Source organism: Anticarsia gemmatalis, chromosome 20 (assembly GCF_050436995.1).
Source record: "Anticarsia gemmatalis isolate Benzon Research Colony breed Stoneville strain chromosome 20, ilAntGemm2 primary, whole genome shotgun sequence".
Taxonomy (NCBI): Eukaryota; Metazoa; Arthropoda; class Insecta; order Lepidoptera; family Erebidae; genus Anticarsia; species Anticarsia gemmatalis.
In genome coordinates, this window is record NC_134764.1 from 4,873,450 (window position 1) to 4,891,604 (window position 18,155).

General features: G+C 34.2%; 5 protein-coding genes across 5 annotated transcripts in view; 3 read left to right on the forward strand and 2 right to left on the reverse strand.

Moving 5' to 3' along the window:
• Flo2 (flotillin-2) overlaps positions 1-10,252 on the reverse strand; it is a 268,758-nt gene extending 258,506 nt beyond the window's left edge. Inside the window, exon 1 of the mRNA XM_076127312.1 lies at positions 10,095-10,252. Coding sequence (XP_075983427.1) covers positions 10,095-10,143 — 49 coding nt within the window. The 5' untranslated portion in view covers positions 10,144-10,252. The remainder of the gene's footprint in view (positions 1-10,094) is intronic.
• Positions 2,318-8,406, forward strand: LOC142981409 (glucose dehydrogenase [FAD, quinone]-like). Its single transcript, XM_076127310.1, has 5 exons — positions 2,318-2,890; positions 4,550-4,777; positions 6,073-6,205; positions 6,470-6,589; positions 7,031-8,406. Exons 1-5 carry the CDS (start codon positions 2,605-2,607, stop codon positions 8,268-8,270), a joined length of 2,007 nt encoding a protein of 668 aa, XP_075983425.1. The 5' UTR covers positions 2,318-2,604; the 3' UTR covers positions 8,271-8,406.
• Positions 10,253-10,416: 164 nt separating the features above from the next.
• Positions 10,417-15,215, forward strand: Pp4-19C (protein phosphatase 19C). The gene is made up of 7 exons (XM_076127380.1): positions 10,417-10,536; positions 10,672-10,852; positions 11,191-11,343; positions 11,816-11,934; positions 12,216-12,397; positions 12,670-12,859; positions 13,132-15,215. Exons 2-7 carry the CDS (start codon positions 10,700-10,702, stop codon positions 13,259-13,261), a joined length of 927 nt encoding a protein of 308 aa, XP_075983495.1. The 5' UTR covers positions 10,417-10,536; positions 10,672-10,699; the 3' UTR covers positions 13,262-15,215.
• Sirt4 (Sirtuin 4) lies at positions 15,211-16,809 on the reverse strand. The gene is made up of 4 exons (XM_076127381.1): positions 16,510-16,809; positions 16,248-16,438; positions 15,932-16,159; positions 15,211-15,667 (listed from the first exon to the last, which is right to left on the reverse strand). Exons 1-4 carry the CDS (start codon positions 16,673-16,675, stop codon positions 15,329-15,331), a joined length of 924 nt encoding a protein of 307 aa, XP_075983496.1. The 5' UTR covers positions 16,676-16,809; the 3' UTR covers positions 15,211-15,328.
• Positions 16,810-17,040: 231 nt separating this feature from the next.
• Positions 17,041-18,008, forward strand: Elp5 (Elongator complex protein 5). Its single transcript, XM_076127528.1, has one exon. It carries the CDS (start codon positions 17,227-17,229, stop codon positions 17,986-17,988), a length of 762 nt encoding a protein of 253 aa, XP_075983643.1. The 5' UTR covers positions 17,041-17,226; the 3' UTR covers positions 17,989-18,008.
• The last annotated feature ends 147 nt before the right edge of the window (positions 18,009-18,155 follow it).

Sequence of the window (18,155 nt, forward strand, 5' to 3'; positions counted from 1 at the left end):
ATTTAAATACCCATTTAACGTCTTTTAATTTCCTTCGTAAAAAAAAGGCTACTTTGGGATTTTTTTTTTTTCGTCAGGAAAATGCATTACTGCATGTCCCGCTCCAGGGAGGTAGCGGGGGTCTGTCGGGCTCTCACGCCGGCTAGGCGTTCCGGCTTTTAAATTTGGGCATACCGACTAAAAACCTGACGGTGTTCAACAGTCACCATAAAGTGGCCAGGACGCGGTACCTCCAATTGGATACTCCGCGTCCTTACTTTGGGATCCTAACGACTATTGGGCCTATTGGCTATTAATTATATAGCAGCAGGTACAAATATAATATAATAATAAGGTTTGTGGCTCGCCACTCTTGATTTTACAGATGAAAATAATAATGTATTTTCTCACTCATTTAAAAAAAAGTTTAAAAAAAAGTTATTTATTTATATCTTGTTCATAAGTATTCATAACTATAGTCAACTAACGCCATCTAACGAATTTACATAGAAGCTTGTGAAAAACATTTTGGTTGCAGTAAAATATGTAAATAGTGATGAGTTCGATTTTTGTTTTTTTCACACCAGAGAGCGCTTCAAGTGTTATGCAGCTGCCAAAAAATATTTGACCTTTGCGTAGATTAAACATGATGCTACGGTGCTGCCACATCGCGTATCATCACACAAATACTTGACTTCCAGGGTTGATTTATAATAATATTTTAAAACTATCCAACTTAGTTTTTATGGAAATCGTTTATATACAATCAAGTGAAGTAATTCAACACATTAAAATGAGAGCATCGCTCATTTTATGTGCCCGTTTGAGACCAATTTTGAAGTTAAATGCAACATAACAATACATAAGAGCCCTTGTGTACAAACTTCTCCTATTATAGTATACCATATGTTATAACAGAATGTGAAACGGAATGCGAATAGCAAACAAAACGGCTACTAACACAATTTGGCGACCTTTTATAAATTAATCCACGGTACCCGTAACAGTATCATATAATATGTAATAGATAACAGTAAATCAAATAGAATTCAACCGTTACATAGATATCAAGTTTATAACAGTAACTACGAGTATATAATAAAGCCAACTCAAAGAAAACACTTCTTGTTTTGCCACTTTAAAGTTCCGGAAAAAAATAGGATGGACATTAACGCATTGCCTTCTTCATTGGCGTTCCGTAAAACAAAATAGAAGTCATATCAATGTTACAGTTGCTGATGGACTGATTAAAAATACACAATATCATCTTTCTCCCTATATTAAATTATTTGGTAGTCTTTCATATTTTTTCCTTCTCAACATTCTTTGCAAAACTTCAATTGCCAATTTTGCTACTTGTCTCCGTACCTTCTTCTGCTCGAGAAACCTTATTGCCTTGTTTGCAAAGTAGTCCATAATTTATTATTTTTCTAACCCAAAGCGATTGAATGTACATTAAGATAGATAAAAAGTCAGAATTAGTGATCAAAGACTGCCTCTCTTATAAGAAAATAATAAATCCAAAATGAAAAGCTGAGGTCATTTTGAAGACACAGGTTGTTAGTGCCCAGATACATAATACGACAAAAAACTTGGTACTATGTAGATTATGTTATTTTCTGAATCTTAATACCTTGAATTTGTAAATGACTGAACCCCAATTATTAAAGCAGACAGTGCTGAGTTCATTGTTATTAAAGTTCGCATCTCTCATCAAGTAGTAATTTAGTGCCGTGATCAACTTTAGCAGAGGTCAACAGACTCTTTGACACATACCTGGCAAATAATACACGTGCTACAAAACATGTTACAACTACGATTAAATAACATTAATTTTGTTATTAGAAACGATAATTACGGAAGTATTTTTTTCTACTATACAACCTTCAAATAAATGATATAAAAAATGCGTAAGTACAAATTAAGTTGTAAACTATATCGCTACAGAATTTTAATATTTAATTGTTATATAATAAAGTAGATACATAAATGTAGCCCATTAATGTCCCATCGCTGGGCAAGAGTGTCCTGCCGGAATGAGGGAGGAGATGAGCACTGAGGCTATCAGGTTGACCAAGAGCGGGTTGTACCACCATACAACAACATAAATGTACTTTATGAATCTTTTACAAGATTTTTTACTACAGATAATTAGCTATTAAGTAGGGTTTAAGGTCTTTACCCTTTCTTGTATTAAAAATTAAGTCAAGCTTGAGAGATACCGGTTCCTTAACAATCTTGTTTGTTGTTTGCTGATCGCAGATGAGTAGTAAATTACAAATAAAATTATATTTTACTTGTTTTTCTATTAAATTATTTTTAAAAATCGCCTCTGAGAAGACACATAAGCGTTTCGTAAGACACTGAAAAATCAACCCAGTTGATGAAGAACAACAGCACATTAGTTAAAATATTAGTAGTAGGCATCAAATTTCAAAACGTCATTTACAATGCGGATATAAAAAAAAATTGCACATCAACTTCCCATTTCTGAATCCCTGATATTAAAAAAAAACACTTTAATCACTGTAACGGTCAGACCGGTTCACACAAACACCTAAGCTACACAAACAGCTCAGAATAAAATTGATCACGGCCAAGAACAGTTTACGCACCCTAGAAAATATGAAGAATAAAATATTTTTAATTATATTTTTGACTTTTTTGGGAAGTGTTAGTTTAAGTGATTATGTTGATGAGGCTACGGTGGACATAGACAACGAGCATTATGCTCAACCAAGTGCGTGTAGTGGCTATTGCGGTGAATATAGCTCCCGAGGGAAGAGACTTACAGACTCTCCACCAAAAAGTAGAATATTAGATGCAATGTTGAGTAGTAAAATGCTACCTTTAAGACCTGATGAACCCGATTTTTTGTCTTTCTTGAGAGACAAATATGAGTTGCCTAAAGGTAAGTGAATATGTTTTTAAAATTAAGTAACTTACAATCACTTTATATTTGCATTTATATAAATAACATAAAATATAATGTACTGTAAATGAAATAAAAAATATAATGTTGAACTTGGTAGGCTACATTCACGACATTATACAGCAAAGATAATGATATTTTTTTAAGTAAATGAATTAATTGAACTTAGTTGTATTTAAAACTGCAACAAAGAGATGCATACAAAGATTTTTTTATTTATCAATATATTACCGCATCTGCCGATATATCTATGTAATTTACAAGTTTATCTACTAAAAATATTTTCGTTGATAACTCTATTGTTGTGTGTTATCATATCGTAATCTAGAAAAGATATAGTCGCTTTACGTAAATAAAAACCACGTTGAAACATTGAACTTGAACTTATTTCTAAAGTTGCAATGAACCTGACACTGACAAACTATTATACAGCCAACTTGCATAACAAAACCGCATCGTGTAAGGCTTTAGTTCATTGCAAGTTGCAACGAAATCGTAACGACTTGTTAATTGTTGCATTTTAAACTTTAGTCGTGTTAAAATAGAGTGCAAATTAGATTGGCAAAAAGTTTGCAGAATTCCTTTGTTGCATTGCACTTATAAAATTATTGTGATCTTTGTAATCTATAAAGAATCTACTGCCATAAAAAGAATAAGAATGTTTGTCGCATTGGTTTATCTATTTTTCTATCTTTATTTGTATTTTATACTATAAGTTTATCTTTAAACTTATATGGTAGTATCTGTAATTAATTGAGGAGATATAAGGAATTCTGTTGTATTAATCCTGACTATTATTATTTGGCTATAAAAGTTGCAGAATGCAAGGTTATAAGTTTATAGCTTCGTGGATATTTAACACAAGGAAACTAATCTGTACGATTTTGTCCAAAATTGATAGCAGTTAATGACACTTATTCGAACTCAAATCGAAAAACGTGTATGTGAAGGCTAAAGCCAAAATCACGACAGGAAATAAATTAACATAAATTTTGAGCCGGTTCATTTTGATTTTCTTTACAAAAAACAAATAGGTATATCAAAATGTAACATTCACAATTCACAAATTAGTTCTGTTTTTGTAAAATAAGTTACATGGCCGTAACTAAATGTATCATAATAAATTTAAACTTAATGTCGTTGTTTGTAAAACAGCCTAAAACTAACGACCTCACACTCAAATATCCGGAACATTTATTTTTTATTTTTTAGTAGAGTATCGCCGTGTAGTGCCATCGCCAACATAAATCATAGGTGTTCTGCTTTTGGCCGACAACAGAAATCTTTTACAGCATATAGATATATTATAAACTAGCTTTCTGACCGCAGCTTTGCCCGCGTGGAATTTCAACTCTTACGGGGGGAAATTTTCAAAACTCTTAGTGCTTCTCTACATTTCCTAAAGAATCTTCATATCAAAAAACATTCTACGCTCAGTAGTTTCGGCTGTGCCTTGTCCATCAATGAGTGAGTCAATCAGTCAGTCAGTCACTCACTCAGTAACGGTAAAGTTTTATACACTATCTATTACGACTAAACTTGGGATTAGCTAAACAAGTAAACAATCTTATAATCAATGACTCGATAGTCAATATCAACAAAATATTTCAAATAACTATGCACGCATCTTAATTACAGGTTTCAAAGGACCTCTGGCCGAGTACGACTTTATAATTGTAGGCGCAGGGTCAGCCGGCAGTGTCCTAGCTGCTCGCCTGAGTGAAGGTCGAAAGGCATCAGTACTCCTCCTGGAGGCAGGAGTGGGAGAATCCCTTGTCACTGATGTACCGATACTGGCACCGTTGTTACAACAAACTGATTATGTATGGCCTTATACTATGGAACATCAGCCAGGAGTGTGCACGGGTATGTTCTAAGTTCTTATTAAACAAATCATATATTCAATTATAAGCTTTAACTGTTAGCTTGGACATGATTTGTTTTGTAATCCGATGAACCAAGATCCCAGATGTAATCTCGTCTTGAAAAAGAGATTTTTATACATCTCAGAATAATATTCTGAATTAATAACAAGAATAGGATCTAATTTGGGTAGGATTCCCGAGACTGGCAAGGGACTATTGGTATTTTTTAAATTTATAATAGATTTTTCCTATGGTAGTTCGAAGTTTGGTAAATAACAATAGACTAGTCCCTTATGGGACTAATCATTGTTAACGGTGAAGCGTGGATGTGTTTCATACACCACCGACAAAATAGGCTTCATATACCTGCAATAAACTATGTATTTTTAGGATCTACTCTCTATAAGAGCTCATACAATAACGATTGTCATCAGTCGTTTGAAATGCAGTCGCACTTGCGCGACATGTTTTTAAATAGCACTCCAGTACCAGTTTATTTCCCTCATAAAAACGTAAGCGCATATCCCAGAACGCAATGATAAAATGCCTAGTGGCAATAAAACTTCGTGATGGACAGAATGGGCTCTGGATGTAGATCAAGATTATGCATTTGCAAGTGAATAACATCGTTATATGTGTTATTTATTGTATGAAGCAGTCTGAAGACTTGGTGATCTTAAAATAAACCACATCTACATTTTATTTGTCTACGAAGATCGTTATTCTGGATTTTATGGGAGAGTGGACACTTACATTATTTTATGATCAGATTCGTCAAACTTTGTTTGGTTTACGACTCCCATTTGATTTGGAGGTCACTCAATTTTTTTAACACTTCATAGTCTATAGAAATGTTAACAATTTGAGTTGAAACTTAGATTATAAACTGATTATAATATGTTGTTTTTTTAAACCCAGTAATGTAACTAATAAAATAAATAACATAACACATGGCAGAATGTCATCCTTTTTATATTTTGTATAAGTCGTTCAACGACCTTGATCGATACTTACATTTTTTATTGGATTCAGGTATTATATTTTTGCAATGGGATCGGTCAAATCCAAAACAACCAAATCAAAGACTAATTTTGGTCTACATTGCAATTAAATAACTTAAAACTTAAACACAGGTTTAGTATACCTTACAACAATACGAATAATTGTACGTCACGTATCGTCATTAGAGACATTAAATAATATTATTATACACAAATTGTTAATGGTTATAAGTAAAACCTAGTCTTCTTCTTGTTAGTGCAAAAATGTAACTGGTGGAATGTTGAATGGTTTCAGGAATGGTGGATGGAAGGTGTTTCTGGCCCAGAGGGAAAGCGGTGGGAGGGTCAAGCGTGGTGAACTACATGATCTACACGCGAGGACTCCAGCAGGATTGGGACGGGATAGCGGCCGCCGGCAACTATGGATGGTGAGCCTAGAAACAATATTAGTGTCAATTTAGGATCCTTACCAGTTGCAGAAATGTGATGGAAAAAGATGGAACTTACCTGCAAGAAAAACAAATATTTATTATTATTTTAACGATACACAAAACATATTTGGAAACTGTACACATGTCAGAGAACAACGTTGATTTTATTTATCCACATCGAATTTATCGATATACAAAGTTCAATGGATAAAAAGACTACCGTTCTGCAATGGAACTGACTGTACCTATTCAATATTTCAGGTCTTACAACGACGTCATTCCGTATTATATGAAATCTGAACGAGCTACTCTCAAGGGGCTGAAGAATTCACCCTGGCACGGAAGGGACGGTGAATTAAATGTTGAAGATGTTCCGTTCAGGTATCTTACAACTTATTTAAATTACGTGTGCTATTATTATGTATTGTCGGATACAATATGTACTACCAATTTAGACAAAACTTGTAAAGGCAACCAATAGTAATACATAAGTCACTTTAGAGTATAATGACGGATTTACACCGATCGATTTCCGCTGTGCGGCTAGTTGATTGACAAATTACTTCATCATCACTTCACTCATTTAGTTGCTTGCGGCCATCCCGAATTGACATAAAGACGGTCGATTTTCACCACACGGTAAAAGACGTGCGGCTTTACTCACCCGTGAAAACCCTACATAAGGAAAATTGCTTTTGTTGTGTCATGACCGGCAAATGAACTTCAAACGTAGACTACATTCTTGGTCGACTAATGAACACTGTGATGGCTTATTTTATGAGTTTACCCTTGATATTAAAACAGTAAATTTACTCATTCCAGATCGAAGCTCTCAAAAGCATTTTTGGACGCAGCAAAACTGTTCGGGCATCGCCGAGTTGACTACAACAGTCCTGATGCGTTCGGCTTTAGTTACATCCAAGCCACTATGACTCGCGGGCAGCGTGCCAGCTCTGCGAAAGCATTCCTACACAATAATAAGAAACGCAAAAATCTACACATATTAACCACTAGTAGAGCCACCAAAGTAATTATTGATCCTATTCTTAAAACAGCTATTGGTGTTGAATTTCATAAGAATGGAAGAGTGTACCAGATAAGAGCTAACAAAGAAGTGATATTATCAGCAGGCCCTATTGAATCACCACATTTACTCATGCTCTCTGGTGTAGGACCTAAAAGACACCTACAATCTTTCGGTATTCCTGTGGTAAAAGATTTGAAAGTAGGGGAATCTTTATACGATCATATCTCGTTTCCTGCTTTAGCATTTACTTTGAACACGTCAAGAATCACACTAGTAGAAAAGAATATAGCTACTTTAAGTAACGTAGTCCAGTATGACCATTACGGAGATGGGCCCATGTCATCGTTAGCCGGCGTGGAAACAATTGGGTACATTAAAACTAATATATCTAATGAAATTGGTGACTATCCTGATATAGAACTGTTAGGATCATGTGCATCTTTGGCTTCCGATGAGGGAAAGATTGTGGCCAGAGGAATACGCCTCGCCGACTGGCTGTATAAAGACGTATACCAACCGATCGAAAACGTGGAATCTTTCACTGTTCTTTTCATGCTGCTCCATCCAAAATCGAAAGGATTCTTAAAGTTGAAATCTACGGACCCGTACCAACAGCCGAGCCTTAATGGGAACTATTTGACTCATAGGCAAGACGTGGATACAATGATAGCTGCTATCCGATACATCATTAAACTAGTGGACACTGCTCCTTTCAAGAAGTATGGAGCTAAGTTATATACGAAGAAATTCCCGAACTGTAGCCAGCATAAGTTCAACAGTGACGGTTACTGGGAGTGTGCTGTGAGGACGGTGACCGCGACGCTTCATCATCAAATAGCGACGTGTAAGATGGGCCCACCTTCAGACCCTGACGCCGTAGTAGACCCAGAACTAAGAGTGTACGGTGTAAACAACTTGCGTGTGGTCGACAGTAGTATTATACCGAGAACGATCGTTGCACATACCAATGCGCCAGCTATCATGATTGGAGAAAAGGCCGCCGATATGATCAAGAGAGATTGGAGATTGTACTGAGTCGATAAAACGCGTACTAAACATGTTCAGTGTCGAATAACGCCTAGTAGTACACTATGATTATCGTGTTACTATTTATAAGATAAGATTACCTAATTCCTTTAATATCTAATTAGATTTTGTAAATATTTATATTAGGCTGTAAGTAAATAAAAAAATCATGATTTAGGTATACTTTTTTTCTATATTTCACGTTACGTGTATTTAATAATTCTACAACAACTATCTAAAGCTGGTTTCCATTTTATTACTTATGACAAAATCTTGTTTCGCTTCTCTAACGTGCATAAATGAGTTTGCAACTGCATTTTTAGTCATTAGTTTATTCGCTTTGTCGCCACTATTTTTGGAAGGCAGATGTTATCACGTGGCAGAATGCTATCACGTGAATAAATATAAAATCTCACAAATATGCCACGCAGATATGCAAATTTTCCTTATATAATGGCTTTTTTTTTAATGAATACTGATAGAGCACCGTAACGAATGAGGATAATAAACCTAATCTTATTGAAAGAGGAAACAGGTACATTCCAACTTATACTATGCACCAAACAGGAAAAATCTATGAGAAATTCCTTAGGCAAACTAACTTCCACACATAAAATAAAAAGATTTTATTTCGAATCGAATGAACAAGATTAATAAAAGTTGTATCATTTATTATACAGACACGGATCTAACCAGCAATGTCCTTCAAAAATATAAGGTTGTAATTACAAGTTGACTATGTCAGAATACGGTTAAAGAAAGCGGGAAAATCCCTGTAAAGCACCTACGTACTACAATACACTATGACGAGTGTCTCGATGCATAGATAATAGCGCGTTTATTGTATTCATCCGCAATAACGATAATTTATTCGTGCTATTTGCCTATCCCACTTCAGTACTTATTCTGAGGACAGCTATTTCATTCAAGAGTATCTCATAGCGCTATTTATACAAACGTTATATGGGCCAGGAGCGAATGAGGCCCGGCCTAACCAAAGAGTCATTTTCATTTAGTACTGTGAATCATTAGATATGGATGACGAGCACCGTTTTGTGGTGAATATAAGTAAAATATAAAGTCGTCATAGAAGTGTAGACAGTAAATGAATCGTTTTTTATTAGTCTAATAGCGCATTCATATCAACAACGATGTTCTAATTGCTTTCGTAATTTGTTATAGGTACGAATATGAATCGAAGACGATTTTACATAGGTATGCCACCGCAATTTAACCATCGACCTTGGTTCATGTATAATAATATGTTAGGTACGTAGATACTTGATTACTGAATGAATGGATGAGCGACCGCCTCTTGAAAACGTATAAAAATGCCATAAATTAAAACATTTTTATACACACTCGGGCGATAGTAAACAGAATCAGACCAGGGAACGATATCGATTGAAATCTGCTAAAAATATGCGCGAGCGCTGCTATACAAACCGAGGTATTATGTATGTCTTGTGACTCGGACGATATGAAGTAATACGGGGCGTGGACTTAATCATACCAAATTAATTTTAATTGTAAAGGACTAAGTAACCTAAAGGCATCGTGAACGAGTGGTACTCAAGTGCATACGTACTTATTAAGAGATATTATTTAAATGTAAAGCAATGTAAACGAAATTACACATTATCAATTTGAGATAAGGTTATTGTGTTATCAGTAAGACAATAAGTCATAATAATGACAAATAAACGTGCGTTGTGCAATTATTCACGGTAATTAATGCGAAATACTGCGTATTTACAAAATATCTTTTGTAAATTTAGAAAAACATGATGAACATCACTATGTTGAGAAATAATTACTGTTACAACTATTTACCTGAAACAATTAGCGCCTCATTCGGGCCGACGGTGTGGATATTGCCCATATTAAAAGTCTTGAATCACGGTAAACACACAAAACAACACAATTTTTCACTTTACGAAAAAAAACAACTGTCGCTAAATCAATAAATACAACAAACAACAATGAACGAAATGAATGAATGAGATGAGAGACTCATAGACACTGTCCACAGAATATATAAAATAAGGCTGTCTACACGTTGAGTCAGGAACTTACTAAAAAAACCAGTGGGACACCACTACACCCATTATGATAAAGAAAAAACTAAATATGTCTATGGCTTAGATAACCAGGCCTTCTATAGTCTCTGGATTTAACGTTGTAATGGCGGACGCATTGTGATTGTTTGGTAAAAGAATTTTGTGCTGTTGACACGAAGTTAATAACCACAATAGAACTTATTATTTAGTAATTTGTGAGTAATATTCTGTTGCTGTTGTTTTGATGTTTAAGAATATTAGTCGCCTAGTATTTTTTATTGCTGCAAATGTAAATCTCAGTCATGTAATCTATTTTGCTTTTTATTAATAATGATTTTTTTATTTTCCAGATAAAGCGTGGTAGTTTCATTTATAAAGATGTCGTCTGACACGAGTGATTTAGATCGTCAAATCGAACAGCTTAAAAGATGCGAGATAATAATGGAAGCCGAGGTTAAGGCGCTCTGTGCCAAGGCCCGCGAAATACTTGTTGAAGAGAGCAATGTTCAGCGGGTAGATTCACCTGTAACGGTAATATAAAACTTAATTCTTCAATGTATTTTATAATACAACGTATAATTCGTAATTAAAACATAGATTTTACTAATTTCTAAAGTATTCGCGGAATACGAAAATGTGGCTTGCTTGTAACTGTATACAAACAATACACGTCAATAACTTTTGATTTACGCGCTAGCGAAAACTTCGTGTGTTTTCTAGTTATTTCATAATGTATTCCTGCGTCTTTAGCTCCCATAAAGACCGCTGTTGAACGTCGAACTAACATTTTAATTAGCCTTGAAGTTATCTAGATATATTCAGGTTACTTCTACCCACTGTAGTGAAGTTCAAATCAAAGTTGTTTTCAGGTTTGTGGAGACATTCACGGTCAATTCTATGATCTGAAGGAGCTATTTAAAGTAGGTGGAGATGTTCCTGAGACCAACTATTTATTCATGGGTGACTTTGTAGACAGAGGCTTTTATTCAGTGGAGACCTTCCTATTGTTACTGGCCCTAAAGGTAATGTTGATGGATATTTACTTATGAATAATATTGAAACCAAATGACAAATTATGTGTAGGTACATAGAATCACACCTTTTTCTCATAATGGTAGGTAGAACTTAAAGAATGTTGTTTACTACAATCCTTGCAAACTTTTGCTTCATTGGAATCCATACATTATTACGAGTTATATAAAAAATAAATAGATTTTACAGATGATTCACACTCTCACTCTTATATTTTTATACTCATAGATAATCATTTTGAGTTACAGAATGAGATTACAAAAAATATTAGTCATCATTATTGGTACTGATAATTTTCGTAGTCATAGTAAATTATTATCTTAGAGTTGTTATAATTTCAGTATCATAATGCTCATGTCTATGTTGCACTTATCAGTTAACCTTAAAAAACAGTCTTTCAAATAACAATCCACATTGGTTAATATATATTGTTAGGAAATCTAAAAGTGTTGCTATTTCCAGGTGAGATATCCAGACCGCATTACATTAATTAGAGGTAACCATGAATCAAGACAGATCACACAGGTTTATGGGTTCTATGATGAATGTCTCAGAAAATATGGCTCTATCACTGTTTGGAGGTAAGTGTTAAAACTAAAAGTATGTACGGTAAACAACAAACTAGATTTGTTTGGTCCCTTATTTAGATAGCACTACTTTCACAAGTATATTCTTCTAAAATAACCAAAATAAATTATATAACTACTATATAAATAAGTGTTACTGAGACTAGATTACATTACTTTTCTACTATTTCTTTACCACTCAGGACAACTTTTTGTCATTCCTAAAATTTGAGCTTGATGCCTGCAGTAGTGCTTCTTCTCAATACTTTGTTTATAATACTATTTGTTTTCTACAGGTACTGCACAGAAATATTTGACTATCTGTCACTATCGGCGATCATTGATGGACGGATATTCTGTGTGCACGGTGGACTGAGTCCTTCGATACAAACACTCGACCAGATTCGAACCATCGACCGCAAGCAAGAGGTACCCCACGACGGACCCATGTGCGACCTTCTTTGGAGTGACCCTGAAGGTAATATGAACATCATAGTATCTTTATGGTATACCCTTCTTCAAAAAGTCCTCATTAATATGCTGACCATAATACCTAAGAATAAATCATACCACCCAAAATTTTACTATTATCATCATTGCCTTTAACATTTTTCCTGTATAGGTCATACTCATAAACATTGATTCCTTAACTTGCAAGGTGTCACTGTTGTGTTGCTATGCAGCAATTACAATGTTGCAAGGGGCACAGTCTTGTTAAATGATTATAGCAATCTTGTATTGTGTTTCCAGACACACAAGGGTGGGGCGTATCCCCTCGCGGCGCGGGCTACTTGTTCGGCTCGGACGTCGTGGCACAGTTCAACGTGTCTAACGACATCGACATGATCTGCCGCGCTCACCAGCTTGTCATGGAAGGATACAAGTGGCACTTCAATGAGACTGTCCTCACCGTGTGGTCGGCTCCTAATTACTGCTACAGGTCAGATGTCATATACTATGTACTAACTGTTGCTGCCACTATTGTGGCAATGTTGAGTGAACACATTCTCAGTAAAGTTTTTAAACAATGTTTTTACTGGCACTTATTTTGAACATGATGTAGAAACTGTGATGAGTGTAGACATCTTTTTAAGCAACTTAAAACTTCCTAAAAGGTTTCTATTCTCATTGCAGTTTTTGTACCATACTTATAATTGTGATGTACTTGTTACTAAATACATTGTTTAATTACTCATTTACACGTGTACACAGATGCGGCAACGTCGCCGCAATACTAGAACTAAACGAGAATCTGCAGCGTGAGTTTACGATATTCGAGGCGGCGCCGCAGGAGTCCCGGGGCGTGCCGTCGAAGAAACCGCAGGCGGACTACTTCTTATAATGTTGCGTACAATAGACTTGACACACGGCGAGCAACCCATCTAGTATTATGTTATCGTAGTGACAAAACATTTCAATGTGGACATGATTTTATTGTGATCTTAAGACTGGTGTTGAATTGTAAGTTGAATGTGTTATTTTAAGTCAATGTGTTTTAATTTGCTGACTCTTCGTACGCCTCGCGAGTTGCCCGACGTCGGGATTATAAATCAGCTAAACAATTAATTGAATATTCGTTCAGGGCCAATGCTGATGCAAGACTAAGCCATAAGTGAACATAGGCTGACATACTTTTTACTGCATGCATGATGTCATCATTTATACAAGGTTATTAGGAGTGAATTCAAAGCGTCACCACCCTCAGTTTGTTATGAAACTAATATGCTGTGTATTATTCAGTGTACCAGTATGGCATGTAATCCTGGAACTCCCTGAAGATAATTTGATAATATTTATAGTCTAGTACAAATTGTATTTCTCAACTGAGCATAGTAATAAGTGAAACCATCTTTCATCAATTTATTTATAATGTAATCCTGACCCAATGTAATTAAATCCAATTTGTTAAACAATGTTGATACCAATAATAATTTTGTATAACTGGCATTTCTATTAATTTTTCTTAACCTGTGTAACACTGGATGTAAACTCACTGTTAAACTTAAGTCTTTGCATGGTCTCTTTTTGTTGTAACATTATTGTGTGAAGACAGTTAATAAATCAATGTAGTCATAATAAGTGCACAATGAGTGTGTTGAACAATGAATAGGATAAGGCGAGTGCAAATTGGTAAATATGTACACAATAGCCCTCTCTAGAGTGTTATTATAAGGTTGGAACTAATGTGTTCTGACCAAATATATATTAGTATGAATCCCAGATGCATAAAAACATGTCGTGTTAAGTATATTGAAATAACGGCTTGTCTGCCGCGCATTATGCTTTAAAACAGGTTTATTCAAATTGTGATGTCTTTAAACACTGCCGTAACTATTACATACAGTTGTTAAGAGATTATAAATAGTTTATGTACCTAATGTATGCTAAAGAAATTCAAAGTGATCTATTGTTAATGATCAATACAGAATGATATTATAGAGATAAATAATGCAAATAGTTATATGCAATGTTTTTATATTATCATCTTTTGACACGACACTTAAAACTTTAGACTTGGGTACATGTAGATTGTTTAAATTTATAGAAAATTATTCACTGCTAATAGACTAATTTATTTTTTTAGACGATCCTTAAAATTCTCAATTTTGGCACCGCGCCAAATAAACATTGTACAGAATTCTACTTGTTCAAGTAAAACCCTAATTAATGTAATTGTAACTTATGTGCTTGTTTCTTGTAGAAGGAAATGTTGTCTTTTTTCAGCATTTTGTGGATTAATGTTAGTAAGAATTGATAGGGAATTCCAATAATTATTATTAAATGTTCTATCAATTTACAACTTGAATTGTTAAGGCTTTGAGAATTTAGGATTATCCATTAACATAAAAAATACATAGGCGATCTCATACATTTGGTTATTTCCATATTATATTATTACCTACTCAAGAGATTTAAATTAATACTGTTGTGCAAAAATGTTGCAAATTATATAATTGTCATCAGTCTGAAATTACATTTTATTGGTTATTCTTATAGGTCAATAATGTGAACTGACACTTCCTATGGCCCTGCACCAATGTATGTATGATAACTAGATACCTCATGTTGTGCATTATGAATTATAAATGCTCATAAGTGGATGGCATGACAAAATCAATCAATTGAATGAATGTTTTATTTTTCTGTAAAATGTTTCATACTTTTTCGTTACCAACATACTTGTGCTCATATTTCTGACAATAGTGATTTTGTATTGATTTTTATTAAAAAATGTAACCAATTTTGTATCCCTACTTCTTTTATACTATGATTAAAATTAAAATGAAATGCCATGATATCTGATATTTTATTTATTAAAAATATAACATTTGAACTACAAAACAAACAACACTTATCTGAGGTAGCTATAACATCACAATTATATTTTATATTAAAATCAGGTACTTAATTATTGACTGAGATTTTTAGTTAGAAAACTACACAACTCTGGCAAGATGTCACCACATTTTGTTGACACTTTGATATCTACAATGTCATCAGCCCTTGTAGGCCCTATGTTCAAAATAGCTATTTTTTTATTCTCATCTCTTGCTTGTAAGATAATCCTGTAACTTGAGTAGACTGTCAAACTGGATCCCAGAACAAACACAGCATCACTGGAAGATACTTGATTTCTAATGAGATCCACTCTTGCCTTAGGAACATTATCACCAAAAAAGACTATGTCTGGTTTTAGAGGTCCTTCACATTTTGGACATAAAGGTGATTTAAATTTTTCGACTTGTTCCTGAAACAGATATATAAAATATTAAAATAATGTGATAAAATGATTCCTACTCACACAAGGTAGTATGCACCAATTTAACTTGAATCTTCATATAAGAATAGGTTACTTTGTAAAAGTGATAGTTATGGAGTCGGTGATAAAATGGATAGACACCCTTTTTGTTTTATCCAATCACCTACTTTCAGAAATACAAAGATCATAGTAGCACATTCGTAACAGAGAGTAAGAAAAGTATAAGGTAAAAAAATAACAATAAGTACGTACTTTGGACAACTCAACATCACCATCAGGCCTTATCATGGAGAAGTTGCTCTCCATATCAGGATTGTTCTTCAACAATTCCTTCTGCAGCTCCTCTCTACTTATCTCATAAGGACATTTCAAACATTTCACAATGTATCCAGTTCCATGGAGTTCTATTACATTTTCAGAACCTGCTTTGTGATGGAGACGATCCACATTTTGAGTCACTATTGATGTCACTCTTCCTAACTGCAGAAATAAGTACCTTTTCTTTAACCTTGAATCATGATAATTAGCCAAAAAGACACAATATACATAATATCTATAGTTCTTTTACCTTTTCTAACTCCCTGATAGAATGATGTGTGGCATTAGGTTGAATAGAACTGAATCTTGGCCACCCAATGAAATTACGAGCCCAATATCGTTGCCTCACTCTGGGATACTTAACAAACTCCTGATATTGAATAGGTTTATGATTACTACGCGCATATAGTCCGACCTCCTCTGATCTGTAGTCAGGAATTCCTGTGGCACAAATGCAATATTAAAAATAAAGATGTTTAAAACTACTGTTATATAATTGTAATGCCACTAACCGGATTCTGTAGAAATACCAGCACCAGTCAAGACAAGAATCTGACGATGATTAGTTAGAAATTCTCTTAGGATCTCAACATCTTCGGTGTTTGGAGGTTTGTGTTTTGGTACGTAAACTATGTGTCGAGTTAATTCTTTGAGGTTAGGCTGAATACGTCTTAACATTATGCTCTTCTTAACAACTATTGTCTTATATAAGTGTAAAATATATATGTAATTATTGTAAAAATAAAAAATACAAAACAAGATTATTAGGAAGGGAACTGTCAGTTCGATAGTGAATTATTAAAATAACTGACACTGACATTGACATTGATCTTTAGTGAAGCACCTCTTAGTAACACTAGTGGTGTCTAGGTGAATGAAATCAACGAAAAAAAATACCTTAAATACATAAGTTGAACAAAAAGGCTTGGATTTAATTATTTCATCAAATATAGACAATAATATTTTAAAACAGTGAATTCCAAAGGTGAAGATGAATTGCGTTGATGATTTGGCAGATAGTTTTATTTATCGATTCGCTTGTTGCTTGAGTGTCACATTTGACAGTCACCCCACGTGTTCTTTCGTTGATGACAGTAATAATGTCAAGATCTCACTGTCTCACTGGCCACTGATGTAATAAAATAATCTTTGTCTTCGTTCGTGTATCTGTAACGTGACAAGTATTCTGATCTTGAGTATAATCTGATTATATATAAACCAATTTAATTATGACCTTGTTCAGGTTAAAATCAGCTCCATTTGTGTTAATGGAAGACGATGGTAACAAAAACATCTTACCACTACTCATAGAGTTACTACAGGATGAAAAAACTCGTATCAACTTTTTTTGTTTTGAACAACCTATCAGTCTTTGGAGAAATGTTTTGAAAAGCCATTCAAATGTTAATTTTTACAATGAATTCAATGTCGGAATGTTCAACAAGTACACAGATGTAAAAAGTTCCATTATAATAGATTCAGTCAATCAAATGGCACTCAGTTTGGGTTGGAATGAATGTCTCAAATGTATAAAAAGATTGCAAAGTAATCCAAACGTTAGTAGACTAGTCTTGATACTACATAAAGACTGTATTTCACATAATTCTAAATTGCAGACCCATTTGAATCATTTGGTCAATGTGATCATATCATATAGCAAAACAAGTTCTCATAACATATTGGTTACATTGAAGAAAGGTAATAAAGTAATAAGAACTGAGGAAAGAATATCATATGATGTTGACACTTCTACTTTGAGATTAACACCAGTTGTAAAAGAGGAGAAAAGGGAAGAGGAGCCAGAAAAGCTTTTGCCTAGTAATCTCTCTACATTCAAGATTGAAGTAGATCAAAGTGAAAAGATTCAGAAGTATAACTTAAAATTACCGTACATGAGTAAAATCCATGATGGACAAAGTAAAGTGTACTATGAACCAGACGCTGTAGACGATTGGGATGAGGAAGACCCAGATGAAGACCTTGATATTTAAATATAATTGTTTGAACCTTATCACTAACCAATTTTATTTAACTTCCTGTCTATGAGTCATCCTATAATCTCAATGTAAATTGCCACATATGATGTTAATTTTGATAATTCTGTAGATGGTGTAGTCGCATTTTTAGTTCCTTGTGTCTAAAATATTTTCAATATATA

What these genes read in the sequence shown, in the direction of transcription:
- LOC142981409 (XM_076127310.1), top strand. Translation starts at nt 2,605, where the DNA reads ATGAAGAATAAAATATTTTTAATTATATTTTTGACTTTTTTGGGAAGT. An exon ending in TCAGCCAGGAGTGTGCACGG is followed by an intron (nt 4,778 to 6,072) that starts GTATGTTCTAAG and finishes GAATGGTTTCAG; the next exon opens with GAATGGTGGATGGAAGGTGT. An exon ending in GTTGAAGATGTTCCGTTCAG is followed by an intron (nt 6,590 to 7,030) that starts GTATCTTACAAC and finishes TACTCATTCCAG; the next exon opens with ATCGAAGCTCTCAAAAGCAT.
- Elp5 (XM_076127528.1), top strand. Translation starts at nt 17,227, where the DNA reads ATGACCTTGTTCAGGTTAAAATCAGCTCCATTTGTGTTAATGGAAGAC.
- Sirt4 (XM_076127381.1), bottom strand. Translation starts at nt 16,675, where the DNA reads ATGTTAAGACGTATTCAGCCTAACCTCAAAGAATTAACTCGACACATA. An exon ending in CTATCAGGGAGTTAGAAAAG is followed by an intron (nt 16,160 to 16,247) that starts GTAAAAGAACTA and finishes TTATTTCTGCAG; the next exon opens with TTAGGAAGAGTGACATCAAT. An exon ending in GTGATGTTGAGTTGTCCAAA is followed by an intron (nt 15,668 to 15,931) that starts GTACGTACTTAT and finishes TATCTGTTTCAG; the next exon opens with GAACAAGTCGAAAAATTTAA.
- Pp4-19C (XM_076127380.1), top strand. Translation starts at nt 10,700, where the DNA reads ATGTCGTCTGACACGAGTGATTTAGATCGTCAAATCGAACAGCTTAAA. An exon ending in GGGTAGATTCACCTGTAACG is followed by an intron (nt 10,853 to 11,190) that starts GTAATATAAAAC and finishes AGTTGTTTTCAG; the next exon opens with GTTTGTGGAGACATTCACGG. An exon ending in TATTGTTACTGGCCCTAAAG is followed by an intron (nt 11,344 to 11,815) that starts GTAATGTTGATG and finishes TGCTATTTCCAG; the next exon opens with GTGAGATATCCAGACCGCAT.